The sequence below is a fragment of the Spinacia oleracea genome, chromosome 6, assembly GCF_020520425.1.
Source record: "Spinacia oleracea cultivar Varoflay chromosome 6, BTI_SOV_V1, whole genome shotgun sequence".
Lineage (NCBI taxonomy): Eukaryota > Viridiplantae > Streptophyta > Magnoliopsida > Caryophyllales > Amaranthaceae > Spinacia > Spinacia oleracea.
Genome location: NC_079492.1, coordinates 129,209,190 through 129,234,273, shown reverse-complemented (window position 1 = coordinate 129,234,273; position 25,084 = coordinate 129,209,190). Strand labels below are relative to the sequence as shown.

Genomic DNA, 25,084 nt, shown 5'->3' with positions numbered 1-25,084 from the left:
TAAAATGATATATGCATTATGCAAACTTAGTTTTTATTTTGGACTTGTTTACAATATATTAGAGAGCTTTAATTATTTCTCTAATTTCAGATTTGGGGCTCTTTAATGCTAACTATATACGAAGTAATTTTCAATTGAAATCACAAAAGTTGAAAACATTGAAAAAATGTCTGGCACTTTCTACATATATTCGAGCACGAATCGCGTGCATTTAAGAATAGTTGGAAATTAAAGTAACGGTTACCCAATACTAATCCGATAAACATTTTTCTTTTTCTTTTCCAACTTAAATATTTTTCAAAAGGTTAAAATGTTTAATAATCACTTTATAATTAATTTGAGTAAATCTATATAGTGAAAGCAAAGTGATGGTTAATGAGAGGTGAGAAAACCCCCAATGCTCCTTTCTCACCTATCTCACGTCAATTGCCACATCATACCCACTCAAAAGGCAACATACTAATCAATTCACAACATTAATCAAGCACTAATCAAGCAAGAAAAAAAAAGAGGATTCAAACTAGCAATAAAAGGAAAACAACCATTCACAAAAAAATAGTAATTTTGTATTAAATAAATGGAATATAAATAAATAAGAAAAACTAAAAAAAAAAAATCAGGTTGTATAACTTTAGAATGAAAATTAACATAAATATAATGACTGGCTATTTAAAAACAAACTAATCAAGCAAGAAAAAAATAAATTCAAACTAACAATAAAAGGAAAAATAACAATTCACCAAAAAAGAAATAGAAAAATTTGTATTAAATGAATGGAATATAAATAAAAATAAATAAGAAAACTAAAAAAAGAAAAAAAAATCAGGTTGTATATATTTAGAATGTAAATAACATAAATATAAGTATGACTGGCTATTTCGAAAAAAATCTTCAAAAATTATGAAATAACTTGAAAAAGAATTCGAATCAATCCAACAAATATAGAAAACGTCATTTTTTAATTCTGCATTTGATGTATATTTGATAAATTTAATTAAAAGAAGTAGGTACTTCAGTTAAACGGTTAAACCCATTTATAACTTATGCTACATTATTAGAATATGGAATTTTATTTTAGGCATTTACCAACATTTTAATTGTCTAACATCATTAAAAAAATATTTCTCATATAGAAGTAGATATATCATTGATTTATTAATTTCTTAACTACTTCCTTTTTGTGTTATTACCATTATAATCTATAGAGAAAGTGTTTTAAGTCTAATGCACTATTTTATTTACTTCCTAATTTTATAAAAACCTCATACATTAGCACGGACCCATACTAGTATAAATTTTATCACGGAGTAGTAATTTTTCGAAATCATATGGTTATGTTGGAAATTAGTCTTTAAATAGTATTATAATAATTTAGTTATAAAGTTTGAACTTTTTAATTGAATATCATATCGGTACCCAATTTGAAAGTTTAGATACCCGAAGTTTGGGTATACGAACTTATCGGCTCGGCTCAGGAATATCATTTTTATTGTTAGGTCCAGTTGTTTTGAATTTATGCCTTATTTTCAGGATCTTTAATTTCGGTTCAGTTAATTTAATTTCAGTTCAGGAGCATTCATGATTTTTAATTTCAGTTTATTTTAATTTTAGTTTACTTTAAATTTTTATTATTAATAATAAAATAATTTTTTTTATAGTAATACTCCCTATGTTCTTAAATGTTAGTCCCTTTTGAAATTTAAGACAATCAGTGGCAGAGCCACGTGGGTGCAAGGGTGGTCAACTGACCACCCAAAAAAAAAATTAAAAAATATAGTTGAGAGTTAAGAGACCTGTTATAACCTAGAACTGGTTTCTTATGTGATACTAAAACCCCCACCAGCCATGCAGATATAACTATGTAGATATAACTATGTGATAAACTTAAGAGACCAGTATTCAAATCTAAGAGACTAGATACTTAAATACCTGGTCTCTTAAATCGAGTTATTCATTTCCCTTATGAAACTCGTAGAGAACAGTTGTAATAATTTTGTAGGTCTTTGATTGTAATATGAATATTTATTACTTTTGGGATGATACATTATTTTTAGTATATAAGTGTATTGTGAACCATGGTGACACAACACCCTAAAAACTTGGATACGCCATTGTCGACAACCCGAAAAAGAAAAATCATGGCTCTGCCACCGAAGACAATTCAACTTAAGTACACTTGTCACATGAATCTTAACCTATGTGGGTAGGAGAGATAAATAATTAAGGGGTATAGACGTACAGTAATGATAAAGATTTATTTGGGAGTAACCAATGGTTAAGTTAGATATTTATAAGGGTATAATGAGAGTTAAGCTAATACATGAGGTCCAACCTTTTGTGGTTTTCACCGTTTGGGACCTATACCTTTTTTTTTTCACCGTTTAGGACCTCATTCCCCTTTTCCGGTCGAGTTTAACTAGAGTAGTTTAAAAGGTTAGGTCCTTGGGTTAGAATGTTAGGTCCTTTGTTTAAAAGATTAAAGCACATCAAAAGTTTGAGGTCTAACCTTTCCGTTTTTTCACCTTTCAGGACCTGAACTTCCGTTTTTCACCTTTTGAGACCTCATCAATTTTTCCATGTAATTCCAATTACTATTATTAAACTTCTAATCATTAATATAATAAGCTAAAATTAAAATAATACGTAACTTAATTCACAAACTTAGCCCATATATAAGTTGATTTGGGCATCGAAAAATCTAAAGAGTAAAGAGGAAAATAATTATTCACAAGTTCATTACATTTTATATATTCAGTAATGGTATTCAATAGAGGATCTTAAACATTTTTACGAGGAGTACAGTAGAAGAATTAAGCAATATATTGTTAAATACTCCGTATATATAATTATACTCAAACTAAAAATACATTACAAAAAATTTCGGCCGTAAGGAAGATCCGTCATTGATGGTATCCTCGCTATTATTTATGATTTGTTGAAAAATATTAATAACGTCTACCAAAAAATGTATAAATAATGAAAATGAGTTAATTTTAAATGAATTATGGTTTTGATTGCAAGTTAAGTATAGATCATGCTAGTTCTTGGTTGTTTTATGAGAATAAAGACCATTAATTAAATTGATGCCTATAATTGATCATGTACTAAAGTTATTTATGCTTAACTCGATCTAAATTCATGAGCAATTTCCGAACTAAAATTTCTGACCTAAATTTTTCTATTACATACTCAAATCAGTTATTGTATTACGTAAATTAAGTTTCAACTATTAAAGTTCTTATAAACGAGGGAAGATTATCTATGTAGTTTGGAGAAGAATACTACTATGTATATAGTTTTAGTTGTATAAAGGTGTTTGGGAAAGATGAATTATTATTATTATTATTAGTATTATTATTGTTTTTTTATTATAATAAAAATTTTTAAAAAACGTATACACAAAGTTGGATGAGAGTCTAGCAACTAACTCTGCCCTTGACACCCTTATTCGAGGCAAAACACAACCGTATAAAAATAAAAGATCGAATGTTAGCATTGACCGCGTTACTCTGAGTAGCCCTGGTCACCCTAGCTAGACATAAACTCGAGGGCATCACCAAAAGCCGAGAAGGAAAAAAAAACGTTTATTATTATTATTATTATTATTATTATTATTATTATTATTATTATTAAATGCTAACAAAGTCGATCAATTGACAAAAAAATTATTGGGATTATTATTATTATTGAGGTCCCAAAAGGTGAAAAAAATACTTCAGGTTCTTAAAGGTGAAAAAATCAAAAGGTCAAACCCTAACCTTTAACTTAACTCATTGTTTGAATGTTAGTATGGTTAACGGTGAGTTAAACTATGATTAACTGACCGGAAAATGAAAATGAGGTCCCAAAAGGTGAAAAAAAAAGTTGGGGTCCTTAAAGGTGAAAAATCCTAAAGGTTGGACCCCAACCTTTGCCTGAACTCGGTATAATGAGGATAAATGTTAAAAAAATAAGGAAAATTCCAAAAGAGACTAACAAATAAAAATATCTCAATATGGAGAGAGGACTAACATTCAAGAACAGAGGGAGTAACAAATATTAATAAAAAAAAAATTTGAAGGTAAACATTAATAATTAATACTAATAATAATAATTAGAATAAAAATTTAGACTAATAATAATAATAATAATAATAATAATAATAATAATAATAATAATAATATCATATTATTATAATTATTTTATTATTCTAATTATTATTAGTATAATTATTATTTTATTAATTAATAATAATAATAGTACTATTATTATTATTGTTATTATTATCATTCTAATTATTATTATTTGTATAGTTTAAAGTAATTATTTATTATTATTATTATTATTATTATTATTATTATTATTATTATTAGTTATTTATAGCTTTTAATAAGTTTAATTCAATGTACTTAATTTGATGTAGTTCAGTTAATTTAGTTTAACTTGATTTCAGTTAATTTAATTTCATTTCAATTAATTAGATTAGTACAGGAGTATTCTGGATTTTAATTTCAGTTCAGTTAATTTATTTTAGTTTCAGTTCAATTAATTTAATTTCAATTTAGTTATTTTAATTTAATTTAGTCTAATCTCAAGATTTTTCAGCTCAAAAGAACTGGTCCTTACTAGTTGGATGTGATCCGATAACCAACCTATGTGGCTTAGGCCTTGTTTAGTTCACCTTATTTCAGGACCTTATTACTTCTTTCAGGTTTAATCAGATCAGACCAAATCATATATATCAGATCAGAAAAAATAAGTCCAGATCAGATCAGATCAGAAAAAATAAGTTCAGATCAGACCAAATCAGATCAGATTAGATCATACCATACCATACCATACCATACCATACCATACCATACCATACCATACCATATTATTATTATTATTATTAGTATTATTATTATTATTATTATTATTATTATTATTATTATTATTATTATTATTATTATTATTATTATTATTATTATTATTATTATTATTATAGGAAAACACCAAAACGTTACAAGCTTAACAAGCTACAAAGATCAAGTGAACTACAAGAAGTTGGAGGGGAGCCGAGATACAATCTGGGCCGGCCCCCACTCCTCTAGTTATGGCGAACCCGATCCTGCTGAAAATGTGGGCAGCTGCCCGTGCCCCAATGTCTTGAGCCATGGAGTACGTCTGGACCCGCTTCAGCAACGAAACAACCCCTTTCTCTAATTCCCCAAAAGAAGAGAAAGAAAAAGGAAAGAAACCGCAACCCAAAGCCCTACAACGTGCCGCATACTTATCCTGCTTCCGCTGCGCTGCAACCGCCACAACCCGACCCGGAACGAAGTCTGATAGCCCCTTATTATTATTATTATTATTATTATTATTATTATTATTATTATTATTATTATTATTATTATTATTATTATTGCTTTGATAAAAAAGAATGTTGTTGTCGGTGCAATTAAAATCTATTATTTAAGGCATAAAAAAACATTAACAAAATATTCAAATTCATCATATCCAAAATAAAACCATTAAGTCCAGATCATAAACAATATGATCAGATCATGTCCATATCAGAACTGATTTTTACAGATCAGAACCATTATATATCCAGACTAGAACCAGTATGATCACATAATATCCAGATCATAACTGATCTATACAGATCATGTACAAATCATGTTCAGATCTGCAAAGATCTTGTCTAGATCAGACTCGATCCTTACAATCATTTACAATCCTTACAGAACCAATATGTTCAGATTAGAACCGATTTGTACAGATCTCCAGATCATAATCGATATGTCCAGATTAGAACTGGTCTAGATATCGACTCTGTACAGATTATGTTCATATCAAAATTGATTTGCAGAGATCATGTCCTTATCATAATTTATTTTTACAAATCATGTCTAGATAAGAACTAGTCTGTCCAGATCATGACTAGATCAGAACTGATATGTACAACATGTCCAGATCAAAACTGATTTGTACAAATCATGTCCAGATCGGAATTGATCTATATAAATAATGTCCAGATCAGAATTGATATACAAAGATCATGTCCAAATCAGAACCCATATATCCATATCATGTCCAAATTTGAATCGAACTATTTTGATCAAAATCGATTTGTCCTGATCATGTCCAAATCAGAACATGTCTGTACAGATTATGTCCAGATTATGCCTTCTTTGTATAGATCATGTCCAGATCTGTACTGATCATGTCGATATTAAAATCGATCTGTCCTGATCATATCCAGATCAGAACCAAATTTGTACATATCATCCCCAAGTCAGAATCGATCTGTACAGATCATATCCAGATCAGAATTGATATGTCCACATCATAACCCATCTATCTAGATCATGTCTAGGTCTATCTAATATAAGGAATAGTTGAATCACGAGCAAAGTCAAATAAATAATAACAATATTATAAATTTGTGTAATATTTATTTTACAAATAAGTCATTTAATATTATTAAATGTAGATTTTTGTTTAAACTTAATTCTGAAAAATCAGATCATATCATATAAGACCAGACCAGATCAGACCATACCAGACCAGACCAGACAGACCATACCAGATCAGATCAGAAAAAATAAGTTCAGATCAGAAAAAATAAGTTTAGATCAGAAAAAATAAGTTAATATCATATCAGATCAGATCAAACCAGATTAGACAGGTCAGATCAGACCAGATTAGATCAGGAGAAATAAGATGAACTAAACGGGACCTTAATTGACATTTTACAAACGGTAGTCTTTGACAAGAAGTGTACAAATTAAATGCTGATTAGTTGTATTTGACAAATATCAAAATCTTTGAATCCTGAAACATCTTTTTTTTTTGATTTGTTTCCTTTTTGATAATGTATGAACACTTTAAAAATTTGGAAATAAATAAATAATAAACCATATAACTTAAATTGGCAAATAAGTTACACCGTACCAAAATCTCAACATACATAAAATACAAAAGGTCTTGTACGCATAAGATGTAAAATAAATGTATTATACATCAGATCATTTTTACCCAGCTTTATGTAATTTTTAAGCATTTTGAGCTAATTTTTACTCCAATGTATAATATTTAATTTATTGTATACCACTCTTAAATAAGAATTTTTACATAGCATATAATAATACTCCCTATATATAGAATTTGCAGGCCCTCAACCATAGCCACGGTTTATATTGCTGGTAAGTATTTTCTTCCCCTTTGCTAGACAAGATTTTGTTTTTTCCCATTTATACACCCATTTTGTTTTTATTTTTCAAGTCAATAAATTTTTCATGAGAATTGTTTGACAATAATTTTTCATGAATGCAGGATAATATTGGAGGGTGGAAGTCAAGAAGATGGTACAAACACAAAAGTTGTTTGTGTATGTTTTTTACGCATGTTTTCTACTATCGAATTTGCCCACTTATTCTTGGGGAAGGAGGCTATTTGAAAAAGAAGGACCAAATTATGCCGTCAAGACAATTAAGGTAGTTTATACTAGTAGAAATTGTCATTTACAACTCATCAATTATAAATCACTCTAGTTATAGGGGTTGTAACAATAGTCTGGTCAAAGCGGATCAAGATTTAAATGAGTTTTTCACGACGTTTTATTTAACAGATTGTTGAGAAAAATCTACTTTTTTTTAAGAATTTTTTTCTCAACGTGGCCTTGTGATGTAAGTTGCAATTAGTTTCATTAATTGCAACTTACTCCTTAATTGTTCGTCGCAAGAACACTATTCGTTCATTAATTAAACAAGTACTTCTTCAATTCAAAACTATTTTGAAATGTCCGAAAAAAGTATTCATACCTGTTATACCCCCTTCATGTCAAAGGAGTATTAAACATATTAATCTTGGTTTTCAAATTTACCCTGGTTCTTATGGAGTAGTGGAGATACGTGGAACAAGACATATACAGAGTAACTTAATACGGAGTAGTTAATATATGAGGGGGATCTGAATTAGAATAAGATAGAAAAATATAATGCAAACTTCCCCAATGTGCATAAATTTGGCTCAAGGTCCCATTTCCACAACCAAAATGATTTTTTGGGGCCTTTTCTTTCATTTTTTTTTCAGAAGGTCATGTATAGGAATTTTTTTTGAGTAAAGTTTTTCTAATGACATGTGCACAAATTGCGTTTGGTCATCGCTGGAAGTTTTGGTCGAATGTTGGAAAATGGAAGTTTTGGTCAAAAGTCGGAAAATGGGGTGAGATCCCATTGCATTTCACAACCTTTTTTCCCCCTCCTTGTTTTAAAACTTTTTAAAAGGTCCTCTTTGTCACAAAAATGACACTATAAAAGGACTTTTGTGACAAATTTTTCTATCGAAAATGATAAAGGTGGCAACATGCGACTTTTAAGCCGTATCACAATGATGATATGACATGTTTATGTGTCATAATTTAAATTGGAAATTAAAATATTTAACATATACTTTCTCCGTTCCGGAAATATCGCACTATTTGTTTTTTACAACTATTCACACTACGACTTTGACCATTTTTTATGATTTGTATGTACTGAAATTTTAGTCATTTGTGGTCATATTAGATTCGTATCGTTATATATTTTCTAAATATTAATTTTTTATAATTTTTTCTTGCACACGATGTGAGATATTAAAAGTCAAAGTAAGGGTTAGATGAGTAAAAGTCAACCATTGTGCGATATTTCTGGAACGGAGGAAGTATAACATATTACTATACATGTGTCACAAAAAGGTAGGACAGTCTTAATATTCTAATTTGTTTCCTTTTTTATATCAACTACCTTATTTACATACTTCGTATTTCATAGTAAAAATATTGCATTGATAGTAAAAATATTCCGATGACGCATATCCTATGTAGCGCCTATATGTACCAATTAAACTCCGACACGTAAGATTACGACAACTAAATGTTGTCGCAACTTGTGACTTATATCATCACCTTTTTCTATATAAAATAATATTTCAAAAATATATACGTAGTAGTAAATAAAATATTAACTTGGTATAATTAAAGGCGAGACTATATAACATGTGTTATTTTTTCAATTTAAATTGTTTATGTACATGACAAAAATTCAAGAACATTTCTAGTTCCTCAATCCTAAAATTAGACTATGATTACTTCTTTTGGTTTTTATAAAACCAATTAATCTTTCATACTCATGTAAATCCTATTAACAACTTATCAATATTTTTTCTTCAGACAGAATACGGAGATATATATGATTGCATAGATTTCTACAAGCAACCGGCATTTAATCATGCTCTATTGAAGAATCATACTTTCCATCCTTCGGTATGAATGCTAAACTAGTGTTTGCCCCAATTACACGATGCACTAAATACTTTTTATCAATATTTATGTTTAGGTTCGAGAGTGTTGTTTAAATACTCGGTGAAGTCATCATGCAAAAGACTATCTAAAGAGTAGTTGTATTAAAATAATCTGATTTTAATTACATTTTCGTGTAGACGAGGTCTAATTCAAAACCTAAAATGGCCGGAAAAAACACCAACTCTTTGACAAAGAATGATATGTTTTTGGATATGATCCGCTTCAAGGGTGAGAGTTGCCCTTCAGGAACTGTTCCTATAAGAAGAGTGAATAAGTACGACCCTGATTCACGTTTTCCTGAACACAACGTTTCAGGAACTGTTGTAAGTTCTTCCTCCCGATGAAGTATTTTCGGATATCAGATATGTGTTTGCAAATACATATCATAGCTAAAGACAAAATAGGAAAAAGAAAAAAAGAAATTAAATAGTATTTTCTAAAACAAAAATGGTACATTTTTTTTACAGAATGGTACTTTTTTTTTTGCAAAATGGTACTTCATATTTTGTCTTTTAGCTATTTGTCTTTTAGTTGATATGTGTATTGCCACACATATCTGATATGCGAAAAAACAACCTCTCTTCCTCCCATGCATATTTATTAACAAAATTCGTTGTAACATTCGATTATTACTCCCTTCGTCCCTAGATGGTTCGTACATATATATATTAGTAGACCTAATTATTGACTTGGTTTAATGTGTAGTTTGCATTGGGTCAAACCAAAAACGACCCGTCGAAGAAATATTATGGTGCTAATGGAGTATTGAGCGCTTGGAACCCCCAAGTTAAACCAAACCAGTATACTTCTGCTGAAATCATACTCAGAGGTGGTACTGATTCTATTATTGCTGGTTGGACGGTAAGTTTTTCAAAACAATTTTTAATTTTATGCTTTAACATCAATTTTCAGTTTGCCCAACAACTTTTTCTTGAACAAAAATTAATTTTACCGATCAAAAGAGACTTTTCAAATTAAATTCCAATGAAGAAAATTTAAAATCACTCAAAAAAAAAAAAAAAAAGTTTTTTACTCTAATGGCAAGCTAATTTGACAGTTAGCTTGTTATGCCACATATATTTCTAAGTTATTTCATTTTTCAGCAATTTTGTACTCCAATGCTAGCAACTAACTAGCTTGTTATTTAAATTGGTCTCACTTGTCGATTAATTATTTGACAACTAACTAGTATTTGGGGTCCGGGCCATGCCTAGCATTAGTATGTGAACAACATTTTTTTTTTTTGACATAGGCTCAAACTTACAAATATAAAAGTCTTACAAACCTACGCTACATACTAATAACACTAAGATCTTATAGACAATTACAAATTCTAAACTAAAAACAGTATTAATAAATAACGCAAGGGAATTGTGCTTTTCTTAATAAATAACAACAATTAATTATTATTACGGAGTATATTATATAATGAAATTATGTCTAGATTTGTTTTCACAATTTATGCATGTATTAATATTAATTTTGCAAAGATAACATAAAAGAAGGTCATAGCTCAATTGGAAAATGATCTAGTTTGTAACTTGAGGTCTTATGTTCAAATCTTATACAAACCATGGAAATGCCTTTTAATATATACCAGGAATGACACATGTCATCTCTTGGTGTGTCCTTAGATTATTTTTTTAAAATAAAATTTTAATTAATTAAAGAATCTTTTAAAATATCTAATTTTCTGATTTTTTTTCTTATTTTTTTTCCCCAACATTACGATTTCATGTGTATTATGGCAAGAATCTAACTTAACATATTAATACTAATTTGAAACATATATGTCAACAATGGAAAAATCATAATTTTTATGATGTTATTGTTTTTATAATATACATAGTAATTTGCTACTCCGTAATAGCAAGATAGTATTTTGGTTTTCATAAGCCTTTTTCAAAAAAAAATTAATTATACTCTTAGCCTACATGCAATAGTTTTAAAAAATAAGGTGTTATTATATTATATGTCCATACCCAAACAAACATTCTTTATTATTATTTTTTTTCCATTTTATCTAGCGGGTACGGGTATGGTTACAGTTATGGATATCATTCAATTTTAAAAGGAACAGTTACATAATCACTTTATAATTCGAATAACTAATAATTTTCTAATTTTCCAACAACCCATGATAAATTTTGACATGATTTTGTTTTATTAAAATATTATTTTAAATAAATTAGTCAGAATAGAGAAAATATATTTAGTCTTATCCATGCGTTGTACGAGAACTAACCTAGTTATATACTCCGTATAATTTTCACTCCAATAGTCTAGCTACAAGCTTAAAAACTTTTATGAATTCAAGCTATTATCCGGCTACAACTGTTGGGAGTTACAAATTAGAATTTGGGCTGTAGTGATTCACAATTGTTTTTGTCATTCTTTCACTAGGAAAAAAAAGTTAGGCATTGACTAAATTGGTTTTCACTGAATTACTAAGGTTATTTATGGCTTGATTTAATAAGTTTAACTGGAAAAATAAGTAAACATTTATTTTACATCTTTTCCATGATAGGTTAATCCAGCAAAGTACGGTGACACTCAAACAAGGTTCTTCATTTATGCAAATGTAAGACTCTCTCACTTCGACACTTGGTACCTTAACTTTTTCGATATACAAGGTATGAGCTCGGCACAAAAATAATACGGAGTACATACTAATAAAAATCAAATACTAACACTTCTTATTTTAAAGGGGATGCCGAAACGCATAAGATTACTGATGTTTTAAGTATTTAAAGATATACTGTAGTATACATGCAATAACATAGTGTAACTGCACTATATATTTAATCACTTTGTCTAACTACTACTTTCGTTTCATAAAGATCTTTACGGTTACTATTTGTACAAATATTAAGACAAAAGTAGAAAATTAGTTGAATATAATAAAATAGGAATAATGTAAGAGAAATGTGTAAAAAGTTGGGTGAGTGTAAGAAAAAGATGAATAAAGTAAGAGAAAATGAATGGAGAGTTGTAAATGGTGTGGAGTAAGAGGGTAAGATATTAAATTTTCATGTCCAAAAATAGACTAAAGCAAAGTATAAAAAACATTATGAAACAGACTAAAACAGAAAGTGTAAAGATCTTTTTAAAACGGATGTATTATTTGGTAAGATGTTGGGGCTTATACATAAAACCGCTATACTCCATATATAATTTTTTGTACCATTGTATATTTATAAGGCAAAATTTGTTTCAACACCGACTATGATTTGGGTGCACCAAAACCTTAACAACACCAACTCCAGCTATAAGTGCAGTGCACTGTCATTAATTACTTTCTAATCCAAGTATATTGATTGATGTTATCAACGAATTAATTAATCTATGATTAAATTACAGGCAAACAATAAACTTTGTTTCGATTCGGAATGCGGGTTCGTAGTAACAAGACCAGACACTCCCCTCAATTTTATACTATCTCCATTATCCAACATTACAGGACCAATTTACACATATCCAGTCTTTGTTTATCAGGTAATGTAATCTACGTAAATATATATACTTGTACCTAGTATCAGTTATTCCGTCCGTTTCAAAAAGATCTTTACATTTTCCGTTTTAATTGTTTTGAACTACCAATGATTAATGATATCGAGCAGGATGCAAAGGATGGGAATTATTACCTTCAAGTGTCATCGCGCAACATAGAACTCGGGTTCTGGCCTCAGAATATATTTGCAGGTATGAAAAATGGAGCAAGCTATGCAGGATGTGGAGGAGAAGTTTATTCTCAAGACACAGTAAAACCTATAGATGCTCCAGTTATGGGAGCTGGGACTTATCCTGATATATATCCAGATAAGAAGAATTTTGCGTTTTGCAAATTTTCGGTGGTAGATGATTCACATAATGTTGTGGTTCCTACAGATATAGAAAAATTTACAAATAATCCTGAATATAATGCTGTTGTTACCAACCAAGACCATGGTAAAGTCATCTACTATGGTGGTCCTTTTCCTGTCAATGTTTAGTTTCATAACAACATTATTAATATAAATTTGATTATTGTACTAAATTATTGCTATGATTGTTGAATTAAACTTTAAGAATGTTACTACATACAAGACCGAGAAAGCAACCAAGCATTCACCTATATACATACAGTAGCAGGCTAGCAGCATCTTACTTTGTTGAAATTACTCACATGTGAGTGTCCACATTGGAGAAACAGGACAGAAAATATCACCTTATAAGCTTGTGTAGTCACCTCCATTATTACCGATTGGTTTAGTATTCGACGACCATTAGACATTTAGACTTATAAAGTTGACTAAACTCTCCTCCTCAACTCCTTATTGGGTTGCCCAAGGCCAGCCCATTTCATATTTCTCCAAGCAAATTCAATTTCTAATATGCATCCAAACTCGTCAAAGTAGTATCATGCTAGGATTTAATTTCTATACGAAAACGATACTTGTGTCGAATATTTTCATGCTCAAATCAATCTAAATAAGTGTCTCGTTCCCAAATCCGGATCTCTATTCGATTTTCGATTCTTACCTTAACCAAAGAGCCATGGTCTTCCCAAATCGACCCTTAAATGTTTGTGGCGACTCCTTAATTTCGAAATTCAATGTTCTAAGCCATAGGGCATTCTCTTGAATTTCGATTTTCAAATATTCAAAAACCGATTAACGTCATTTAGCATGATTCTCGTAGTTGACTCCTATTGAGAGTGGATTGTAAAAAATCAAGTCAACTCTTGTCAATCATCCTTCTTGATAAATTGGTCAAAGTTTGGTGCATTTGAACATTTTCAAACGAATTTGGTCAAGTCTCTAAAACTTATAGTTCAAAACCAACTTTTTCAGGAAAACTCCAATTTTGGAATAGAAAAAATCAGTAGCCCCTGCATTATAATATTTCAACTAATTCGATAATCATGGTCCAGATCAACAATTAAATATGGAATTAAAAATGAGAAATGAATTGAGACATTAATAAAAGACTGGCATTCACTCTGATAGAGTATAAAACTAATCTTGGGGCTTCAACCATCAGCTTAAGCTTTTGGTTGAGTTGGTCATTTGACATTGTATCAGAGCTAACGTGACGCAAAGGCCACGGGTTCAAATCTCATCCACCCCTCCTTTTAAGTGGGATATTTCGCGCTGGGTATGAAGAGGCCTATGCTACATCCACCCTTCAAGCCCAAAGGGCTTTCATGTGAGGGGGCGTGATAGAGTATAAAACTAATCTTGGGACTTCAACCATCAGCTTAAACTTTTGGTTGAGTTGGTCATTTGACACACTCTATGAAAATAGAAATGCATAACAACTCCTCCTCAGAAGTTCCTATTGGCAATTCACCTATCCACCGTAAAACATCATCAACTCAGTTCAAAAATATAAAATTCACCCAAGCTAAGCAATATTAATAGGAAACAAAATTTCACAATTATGCAATTTTCTAACCTCTAATTGTTGGGGCCTAGGCCCCTAGGGGTCGGCCATGGCCCACTACAGGAGAAATTGTGACCCCATCATAAGACAAACGAGGATAGTAGGTGGAGTGATTTACCAATTTTATACACTAAGACCTGAATGTCTTGAGTTCGGCCTGCTGGTTTGGCCAGATACGATCAAAAATAGTGATTTTTGGGCAGATTATTTTTTCTGGCACAACCCATCGTTTTTTTAATATAAAATTAGTGGATTTTAGGAAACTTAAAGCTACAATTTTAGTTATAAAATTGTCCCAACCTGAAAAATGGCTTAAAATAGCAAATTTTGGGCACACAAAATCAGCTCTACATATTGGGATGATTTTTTAGCTCACAGTCCGACCCGACTCGCCTTTTGACTAGATAGGTAAACTAGTCACCTTCTTTCTATTTCACTGACATAGGACAATTATTTTTTACAACACACACGGAAAACCCTTTCGCACGTGTGTTCTAACATTAACTAGCTTTTAAGTCCGTTTAATGAACGGGCAATTGTATAGTGGTTAATTTTTTATTTTTTTGAGGAAATTATATAGTGGTTGTTAAGAGATCTTTTAAAGTGATAATTTTATTGAGGGAAAATTTGAAGGTTGAAAAGAAAATATATAAATTAGATGGTGAATTAATATTGAGTGTTAGGGGGGATGGGGTAGAAGAGGGCTGAATGAATATATGAATTAAATATGAATTGATGTTGAATGAGGAATATGAACTGGAAGAGGTGTTGAAAGTACCCAACAATTTTCCCTTTCACATGTGAGTTCGAACATTGTTTGTACGGGACTACTAGGGAATGTCGAGACGACTAATTGTGACGTAAAGCCATTTACATTACAGTAGCTAGAAGACAAAAGAAGAAAATGGTAGGAGAAAAAGGACAAAAATATATAAGTACCATTTCGTTATAAGAAAAAGAGTACCATTTCATTGAAAAAAGTGCCAATATTTTTTTAAAAAAAATACCGTTGTTCCATGATTTGTCGTTTACCTCTTTTTTCTTTTTGTTGTTTTATGAATTTGCTAACAAAGAATGGTTAGCCGCATGAACTTCCTCGGACTATAGGGGCTTCTCCCCTCTTTTGCATAAAAATAAAAATAAAAACCTTAGTGAGTCCTAACATTGTTCCCCCCGTAGGGTGAGTTTATCACTCAAACTCACCACAAATCTCCAGACTCTGTCAAATCAGTTTTTCACTAACTTTTTCATTATTTAGACTCACACAAGATGACAAGACTCTCCCTATTTTTACACATTATCCCCAGACTCGATCGCCAATTAAGGACTCAACTAAAATCCTAAAAAATAATTAAATAGGATTTTCAAACTCAATTCAAGACTTAATGTACTCTTTTACTACATTATCTCAAGACTTAGACTCGAGACTCAACTCAAAACTCACCGATTGAGATAAACTCACCCTAAAGAAAACTTCATTATTATGATATAAGCACATGACGTTATCCTTAATGTATTTTGTGCTAAAATATGTGGAAAATTATATTTGATTTGTCTTATGTTATTCGTGGGCAAACACCTCTATTTATATTACAAACTAGATGTTCTATACTTCGTAGGATTTATACGTCTTATACACTTCTATCTCATATGATATTTTATCCTCTAGGATAACTACGTTATCTAAACATTTTGGTTTGTCAAACTTATAAGTTATAAGAATTGTTAGGAGTAATTTCAGTTGGCTACAATTCTTTAAATCAAGATCATAGTTGTTATGTTTAATTCCACCTCACATTGGTTATTGATTCTAATAGTTTACTCTAATTAGATGACCATACGACAAGGTCTTTTTATTTATTTTACAGTCAGCATAAAAAAACAATTTTGTTTTACAAGAAAAAGACAATCGACAAAGACACAAAACTTATACTCCCTCCGTTCCTAAATAAGTGTCCACTTTCTAAATATGGCGTTTCCTTTTAAGTGTCCACTTCTTATTTTTGGACATAAAATCTTTCCGAATATACCCCTAAAGTTCTAAACAATTACAAACATTACCTAATTCTATTGATTATTTAATTCGAAAAAAGATTAAAATAATAAAAAAAATGAATTTTTTTTTAAAAGAGGGGAGTCAGACATGGGGAGTTGGGGAATTAATGGGGACCATTAATTGTCCCCCCATATAACCCCCCACCCACCCCTTGTATCACCTGTATTCCTCTCTCTCTCCTCTCATTTCTTCATCTTCCTCTCTCAAATATTCACTCTGTTTCTCTGGTTTCTCTCCTTCTCTCTCTAGAATTCAAAAAAATCTCTTGAGTTTTTTGGGTTTTCTGAGATTAAAACCTTATAAAAAGTGGTTTCTCTATTGATTTTGATGTTTTCTTGCTTAGATCTCTCTAAAAAATTGTTTGCATGTGCGTTTTTTGGGTTGTTTTCTGGCATTTGATTGAGTTTCTTTGTTTTCTGGGTTTAATTGGTTGAAGATCTGGAAGATCTAGGGTTTCTGGGTTACTTTTGTGATCTGAGTTTTCAAAAAAGTGTCTGCATGTGCGTTTTTTTGGGTTTTCTTTGAGTTTCTGGTTTTTTTGGGTTGAAGATCTTGATTCTTTGGTGAGTTTCTGGGTTTTTCTGGGTTTTTTTTCGAATCTTGTTGAGTTTCTGGGTTTCTGGGTTGAAGATCTTTATTCGATCGTTGAGTTTTTGCGTTTTTCTGGGTTTTGATTGATCTTGGTTGCGTTTTTGGGTTGAGTTTCTGGGTTGAGTTCCTGGGTTGAGTTTCTGGGTTGAGTTTCTGGGTTTTTTGGTTGCGTTTCTGGGTTTTCTGTTTATTTGATTGAGTTTCTGGTTTGATGGGTTCAAAAAAAACGGAGAGTTTTCATGGGTTTTCCTCTTCCGATGATAACGTCGTCAGGACGGAGTCATTTGAGTATCAGTGCACCGATGAGCACTGCGATCTTGGTGAGTATTGTGAAGGCGATCACAGCTATAGTGGTGAATATCTCAATTATTTACGCCAAAGATATAATTCTTTCTGTGCTTCTCCTTCCACCGGATCTGAAAAAACGGTGGAGGGTCAACCGCCACCGCCACCGCCACCGTCCCCTGGCGGATCTAAAACCCTAATTCCTGATGATGAAGTTGATCAACTTCCACCTAAGTCCCCTGATGGTGTCGATGTTGGGGGGTCTGAAACCCTAATTTCTAACAAAGGGAAATGCGATCCCGATAACAGTGGCTCAAAATCTGATGGTGCATGTTCGAGGTCCTAGCTTTGTTGGTGTTGCATGTCTACAAGGGGCAGTTTTCTCTTCTTCCCTCTCTCTCTATTTATGGCTTTCCTTTTAGCATGCATGTTTAGCTGTTGATGATTGTAGGCCAGCAAGTGTGATCTCTTGCTGGCAAGGGTTGGATTTGTTGTTGTTGAAGGAGAATGTGTTGATGCATGTGGAGTTTGGAGGGTTTTATTGATTTTCAATCATTGTTATTCGCCCCTGTTTGTTTGATGCATGAGAAATGATGTTTACATGATGTTTACTTGATGAATTTGTCTCTATTTGATCTTGATGAAATGAACAAATGATGACAAATGTTAAATGGGTCCCCATTTGATCTTGATGAAATGAACTTGATGAAATGAAAAAATGATGATGACATGATAAATGATGAAATCATGAGATGAATTGATGAAATGAAATGATGATATGAAATGCTGAAATGAGTTGATGAACTTGTCCCTGTTTTAGCTTGTAAAAATGTCTATGGATTGAGATTTACTTGATGAATTGGTCCCTTTTTGAGATTTTATTGATGAATTTGTCCCTGATGTGTTTGGTCTGTTGTGTTAATCATGAAGAAATGTCCCTGATGTGTTTGGTTTGTTGTGTTAACCATGAAGAAATGTCCCTGATGTGTTTGGTTTGTTGTGTTAACCATGAAGAAATGTCCCTGATGTGTTTGGTTTGTTGTGTTAACCATGAAGAAATGTCCCCTGTTTGACCCTGTTTGACCCTGTTTGACCTTGTTGTGTTGATCGATGACGAGTCTTTCAATTTGCTGAGAAGCCAAGATAATATGCTTCAATGAGGCTAGGGGACACCTGAGATCCTTAAACGGATTCCTAATTGTGTCCACTTAATTTGCCCTTGTGTGTGATCAATGTTGAGTCTTTCAATTGCTGAGAAACAAATCCAATTAACTTCAAACACTCGTGCTGCCATTAGTATCAATTACGATGCTTCTCCGGCGCTAAGTGTTTGTAGTTTGGCTTTGTGACTGTGATGCTTGGGGACATTCTGAGATCCTTTTGTGTCACAAACTGTGATTGAATATGTTTGACCATGTTTAACTGATTTGTTTAGGTTTTTTGATCTTTTGCCAGTCTTTATGTCTTAGGAAACGAATAGTTTCATAACACATATAGAATGGCATTAGACCGAAAAACCTATTCATTTCTATGTTGATTCCTAATTGGGTCCCTTTAATTTGTCCTTGTGTGTGATCAATGATGAGTCTATCAATTGCTGAGAAATAAATCCAATTAACTTCAAACACTCGAGCTGCCATTAGTATCAATTACAATGCTTTTCCGACGCTAAGTGTTTGTAGTTTGGATTTGTGACTGTGATGCTTGGGGACATTCTGAGATCCTTTTGTGTTACAAACTGTGATTGAATATGTTTGACCATGTTTAATTGATTTGTTTAGGTTTTCGATCTTTTGCCAGTTTTCATGTCTTAGGAAACGGATAGTTTCGTAACACATATAAACTGGCATTAGACCGGGAAACCTATTCATTTCTATGTTGATTCCCGATTGTGTCCCCTTTATTTGTCTTTGTGTGTGATCAATGATGAGTCTTTCATTTGCTGCCATTAATATCAATTACGATGCTTCTCCGGCACTAAGTGTTTGTTTCTTGGATTTGTGATTGTGATTCTTTGGGACATTTTGAGATCCTTTTGTGTATATGTCCACAACATTTGACTAAATGAAATTGCCATGTTGAGTTCTAAAAAAAATTTATGTTTGTTTGATATTGCTACCTTTATTGGTTTTATGTGTGATCTATGATGACACTTCTTTTGATGAGGCTGAAACCATGTTATTTTTCAATAATACTCGTGCACCATTAGCATCAATGATGCTTTTCAGGAGCTAAGTATTATGGGAAAGGGTTCGGTCAATGATGCTTGGGGACAATCTGAGATCTTATGTTGTTTGACCTATGATGATTCTTTCATTTGTTATCATTCATGTTGAGTTCTGGTTGATATGTGAATGTGCATGTGAATGTGTTTTTTAATGCAATGATATTACTTGAACCAAACCAATTTAACAAACTATTCATTCATTTCATTTCAAAATGTTACTTTGCTTACAAAATGTTTTGCATACATGTATTCCTTACATTCAAACTTCCAAAAGTGACTACTTGTCCCCCGAAAAATACATGTTCCCAAAACACAAAAGTGTTGTATTCTTTGATCAACCCATGATCCTTAGTCCCCTTGATTCTCTGTTTGTTTCTCGCATGTCTTCCCAAACTTCTCATTCTTACTTGATTTGTTTGCTTGTGCATTTGAGCTCTCTGGAATGTCTTCCCATGCTTGATTGCCTCTGTTTTGTTGTGCATTTGAGCTCTCTGGAATGTCTGCCATTGCTGCCTCACTTGTAATTCTTTGTGCATTGTTGTCCTCTTGCATATCTTGTGCATTTTCAGTGTGTTGCCCATTTTGTGTTCCATACAACATGTCCCACCCATCATGTACTGCCCACATTGGTGCAATAACTTGAATTGGTAAAATTCCTTGAGCAAAAAGTCTTTTCTTGTTCACATGTGGTAGATCATAATCATTTGAACCCTTGGCTTTTAGTATTTCATTCATCACATATTGGTATAATAACCAAACATTTCCAAGTGTTCTTGCCTCTAACTCATAATAAGCTTGGTTAACTGCATCCAACATGTCATCAACATCCTTTGGCATTTTCATGTGCATTAAACTTTGAATACTTCTGATAAAATCCAAGTCTAATATGTTCAAGTCCGGACTGTTTGGTGGTTGTTGGACTAGAATGAAAGTGAAGTCACCTTGTTGATGTGCTTGTTGCCATAATGCATCAGATTGAGTGATGTGTGTTTTTGCATTGTCTTGTTGTATGAATATTGTTTTTGGGCCTTCACTTGGAGGCCATTTTTGCATGATTGCTGGAACAATTTGATTGATGAGCATGTCCCTTGTCTCTTCTTTTCTGACTGATTCAACGACTTTAGTTACCATTGTCCCCTTGTCTCTGTTTTTTGAATTCCTCTTTGCTGCTTCTTGATAAGTGAATGGAAAGATCCCCAATTTGCCATCAAATGTGCATTCATTTTGAGCATTGAATCTAGGCCTTGCAACTGCTGCTGTGAACATTACCTTTGGTATGAATCTGCTTGACTTTCCCGATCTGTATTTGCCCCTTTCATGCTTCCCCAAATACACCCTTTGTGTTTTTTTGCTCAAGTAGAACCACTTTTCATCAATATGCACAAAATCAAACATTGGTTGGTATTGCCTCTTTGTTTGTGGACTGTCCCCTTGTAGTAAATCTAGGACCCATTTGACCCTTTGTGGCATGTTGGAGTCTTGCAACCCCGGATGTAGGGGATTTTTGTGTGCCCTAACATCACCCCTTTTTATCATTCTCCAAAGTGTTGTTGGTCCAATATCGAGCATCTCTGCCAAATCCCTAATGCATGTTCTGTCCCCCATGGTTAGGCTTGTGATTGTGTCTTGTTCAACTTCAATGCGTTTCCTGCCAGCATTTTTTGCCTTTGTTGCCATGTTGTATCTCTGGAATGCCTCTTTTTGTGCCCTTGTTTGCTTCCAAATTCTTCTGACTGTTCTTGGATGCACATTGTACATTTAAGCAACATGTATATATGCTCCATAATATGGTTTGTCTTTGTCCCTTTTGCGATGGTTGTTCAACAACCACATCAGAATTTGCAGCCTTGTGTCACAGCTGAGCCTTGACTTCTTCTTGCGTTGATGACCCTGTGTTCCCCCATGTTGCCGAAAATTGCGTTGACGCTGCTCTGGTGTCTCATTGAGATCAAATGGAAAAACTATGTGTTCCATGTCCCCTGTTTCCTCTGCTGTTTCATTCAAGTCGAAAAAAGTCCCCTCCTCGTCAATGTGGTCACCATCATCATCTGATTCTGGTACCCACGCATCATTAATGTTCCAAGCAGCATCTTCCCATTCAGCATCTTCCTCCATTTTGTCTGAGCAGAAGAAGCCAAGTGCAATGAAGCTCTGTGTTTTTGAATAAATGCTCTGTTTTGAATAAATGCTCTGTGTTTGTGTATTTTTTGGTTTGTTTTTGGACAAACTTTTCTCTCTCCTGATGTATATAAAAAAATTTAGAGGGAAAAGTCCCTTTTCTGCCAAAAAATTCCCCCCAAAAGTGAGATGCCCACTTTTGTTGGCTGATCCTTGTAATTATATTGCTGTTTTCCTATTGGCTGTTGAATTTTGGAATCAGAATTCTATTGGTTGGTTTTTGAGTTAGTGGATTGCTGAGTTGGCACTTTTGTACTTTTCTGATTTTCTCTCCTTTTTTTTTATGATTACTTTTTGTACTTTATACAATAAACAATTATCTACTTTTTCCTTTCCCAAAAAAAACAATCCCAACCATTAACTCTTACACAACATTCAATTTTATTAATTACTGCGCAATTCTTCAAAGTGGACACATATTTGGGAACGGAAGGAGTATAAAGATGGAAAAATATAATTTCAGATTCATGGATGATTAATTGAGGAAACTTCCTTCTTAATTCTTATCTAAGCACATGACATTGTCAATGTACTGTACGAATAATCAATACGGCATTGGCCTTGTCGTAAAGTCCGACAGTGTGTGTACAGAAGTCAAAAAGTATAAACAACAGCAAGTAGTAATTTTGTACACAGAAGTCAACGATCCAAGTTGGTTATACTCCCTCCGTCCTGGAATACTTGACATGTTTTTCTTATTGGGCCGTCCCTTAATACTTGACCTGTTTCTAAAAATGGAAATACTCTAACAATCTAATATATATATATAAAGGGGAGTTTTTTGGAGAACATTTAGAGCGTCCACGTAGGATTTCCACGTCATCACATGTTATTAACTTATTAATTAATTAAATAAAGAATATTAGAGTCTTGCCATGATTGACCACTTAATAAGATAAGATGATAGATAATATGATAAGATAGATTCCAACTAAAATTTATCCTACTTCTCTTCAACCTTTTTATATATATACATATAAGCTTTTGATGGGAATTTATCCTACTTCCTTTCTACGTTTTTGTGATAAAATATGCAATGTGACGCAATGTGGTGTTAATTATACCCCGGGGACAGATGAGATTATTATCCAGTGTTGTTATTTTTGGGTGTCTGTTTATTGTTTCAGAACATGAGAGGATGAAGCTTAAGGTGTGAATTCTGATTCGTGGGAAACAGTTGATATGTTGTGTTGTTTCTTTGATGGTTTTTCTGTGACACATCTTGCTAACCATGTCGTCTAAGTTTATATGCTTTGTTCTCATAAATCTCTTTATGGGCTATTGGCATATCACACATTTTTGGTCAATCATAATTTTGCTATGTCTATAAACTTAAATGCCTATGTCTTGAGTAGTTATCGTATTTGTGTTTTGTATTAGGTTCATATGTATTAGAAAGCGTTGTTTAGTTTTGATACGTAGTATAGCGGACTATTTTGGATGGGCATGCGTTATTTCCATGTCATCAAATCTCTGAATAATATATTTCAGATTATTAAAATAAAAATAGATAAATAAGCACCTAATAAAAGATAATAAGAGATAAATTTTACTAAGAATAAAAAAGATAAAGTACTAAGTAAATAACAGAAAAAAATACAATTATCCTATTTAAAAAAATAAGATAGAATTACAAATAGTGAATTTTCACAAAGACAAAATACCATTGGGAGTGGATAGAATAGTCAACGAAGAAAAGTAGATATAATTACAATTCTTCATTCTATACAATTGCATACGTATGCATATCCTTAATAGAGTTTATGTGACCATTCTATACAATTCTTCATTCTATACCATTACATACTTATGCATATTCGTTATAGAGATTATGCATATTCGTAATACTATAAAACACTCTATGCCTAGATAATTATCAAATATGTAATAGAGTTTTATTTATATTAAACCTTCAATATTTGGATTAATTCATATCATAAATTTAAATCATAATAACTATTATTAAGCATACAATAGAATTCTACTTTCTATTATACTTATAATTTATAAAATACCTATTTCTATACGATGATATGTATGAAAATTGACAAACCCGTGCATCGCACGGGCTTCAATACTAGTATTATATTATTTCTCACTCCATCCCTATTAACCCACCTACCCCTACTCCATACAAAAAATAATTAAAAATTCAACCTCTACTCTCCCCCAACCCCACCTCTTAACCCACCTCCCACTAACTACATTAAAATAATACCCCACTATCAACTACTACCTATTAAATTAAATAAGTCAATTCAAATCCCTTAAACTCTGTGCCGATCAAACCGGGTCGAGTATTCCGGAACGAAGGGAGTAATTCTACTCCACAAGCTAAGAAAGCAGGCTTCACCTTATAAATAAAATGAATCCCAAAGCCTAGAGATTCAGATTTCAGAGAAGTACATCTTGCTTTCGCTTACAACTAAAATTTCTGCCGCGCATAGCTTTCACGATTGGTGTTTTGGTATGTACACTCGTAACAATTTTGTTTTTGCTTTTAAGTGGTAAATACTAAATAGAGCTAAGAATGTTCAACGTCAGTCCTAACATCTAATGGGCCCTAGGCAAAGAAAAAATAAATATAAGCCCTATGTATAATTACGAATAAAAAATTTCAAAAGCTATTTGATAAATAATTTCATTACATAATATGTTTCGTATTACCTCCATTTCAAAATGGTCTTTACACTTTCTATTTTTTTTCATTTCATAATATTTTTTTACACTTTACATTATTCTGTTTTTTGATATAAAAATTTACGATTTTACCCCTCTTGCCCCACAACATTTCACCTACTTTTTTATTACTTATGAAGCTAAAAAATAGATAGATAGTTGTTGGTAGGGTTCGAATCCTTGACCTTAAGGATCAACACTTACTAAAGTAACAATAACCACAAAGGCAAGGAGTATTTAGTGATATATTTATGTATTAATTACTACTTATCTCTCTATTAAGTCATTTTTTAAAAAAATATTGGGGGGCGGCCACCCTTGCTTGCCCCCCTCC

The 25,084-nt window shown here is 32.1% G+C and overlaps 2 protein-coding genes across 2 annotated transcripts; one reads left to right on the top strand and one right to left on the bottom strand.

Moving 5' to 3' along the window:
* The first annotated feature begins 7,325 nt into the window (after positions 1–7,325).
* Positions 7,326–13,325, top strand: LOC110787545 (uncharacterized). The gene is made up of 7 exons (XM_056833925.1): positions 7,326–7,460; positions 9,179–9,271; positions 9,448–9,633; positions 10,016–10,171; positions 11,838–11,891; positions 12,671–12,805; positions 12,931–13,325. The coding sequence occupies exons 1-7, from the start codon at positions 7,329–7,331 to the stop codon at positions 13,300–13,302; spliced, it is 1,128 nt and encodes a 375-aa protein (XP_056689903.1). The 5' UTR covers positions 7,326–7,328; the 3' UTR covers positions 13,303–13,325.
* Positions 13,326–20,241: 6,916 nt separating this feature from the next.
* Positions 20,242–21,651, bottom strand: LOC110787546 (uncharacterized). Its single transcript, XM_021992179.2, has one exon. The coding sequence runs from the start codon at positions 21,649–21,651 to the stop codon at positions 20,242–20,244; it is 1,410 nt and encodes a 469-aa protein (XP_021847871.2).
* Positions 21,652–25,084: the final 3,433 nt, after the last annotated feature.

Excerpts from the sequence above, each read along its gene's own strand:
- LOC110787546 (XM_021992179.2), bottom strand. The coding sequence starts at position 21,651 with ATGTACAATGTGCATCCAAGAACAGTCAGAAGAATTTGGAAGCAAACA.
- LOC110787545 (XM_056833925.1), top strand. The coding sequence starts at position 7,329 with ATGGTACAAACACAAAAGTTGTTTGTGTATGTTTTTTACGCATGTTTT. Across the intron at positions 7,461-9,178 it reads ATGCCGTCAAGACAATTAAG|ACAGAATACGGAGATATATA; the intron begins GTAGTTTATACT and ends TTTTTTCTTCAG. Across the intron at positions 10,172-11,837 it reads CTATTATTGCTGGTTGGACG|GTTAATCCAGCAAAGTACGG; the intron begins GTAAGTTTTTCA and ends TTTCCATGATAG.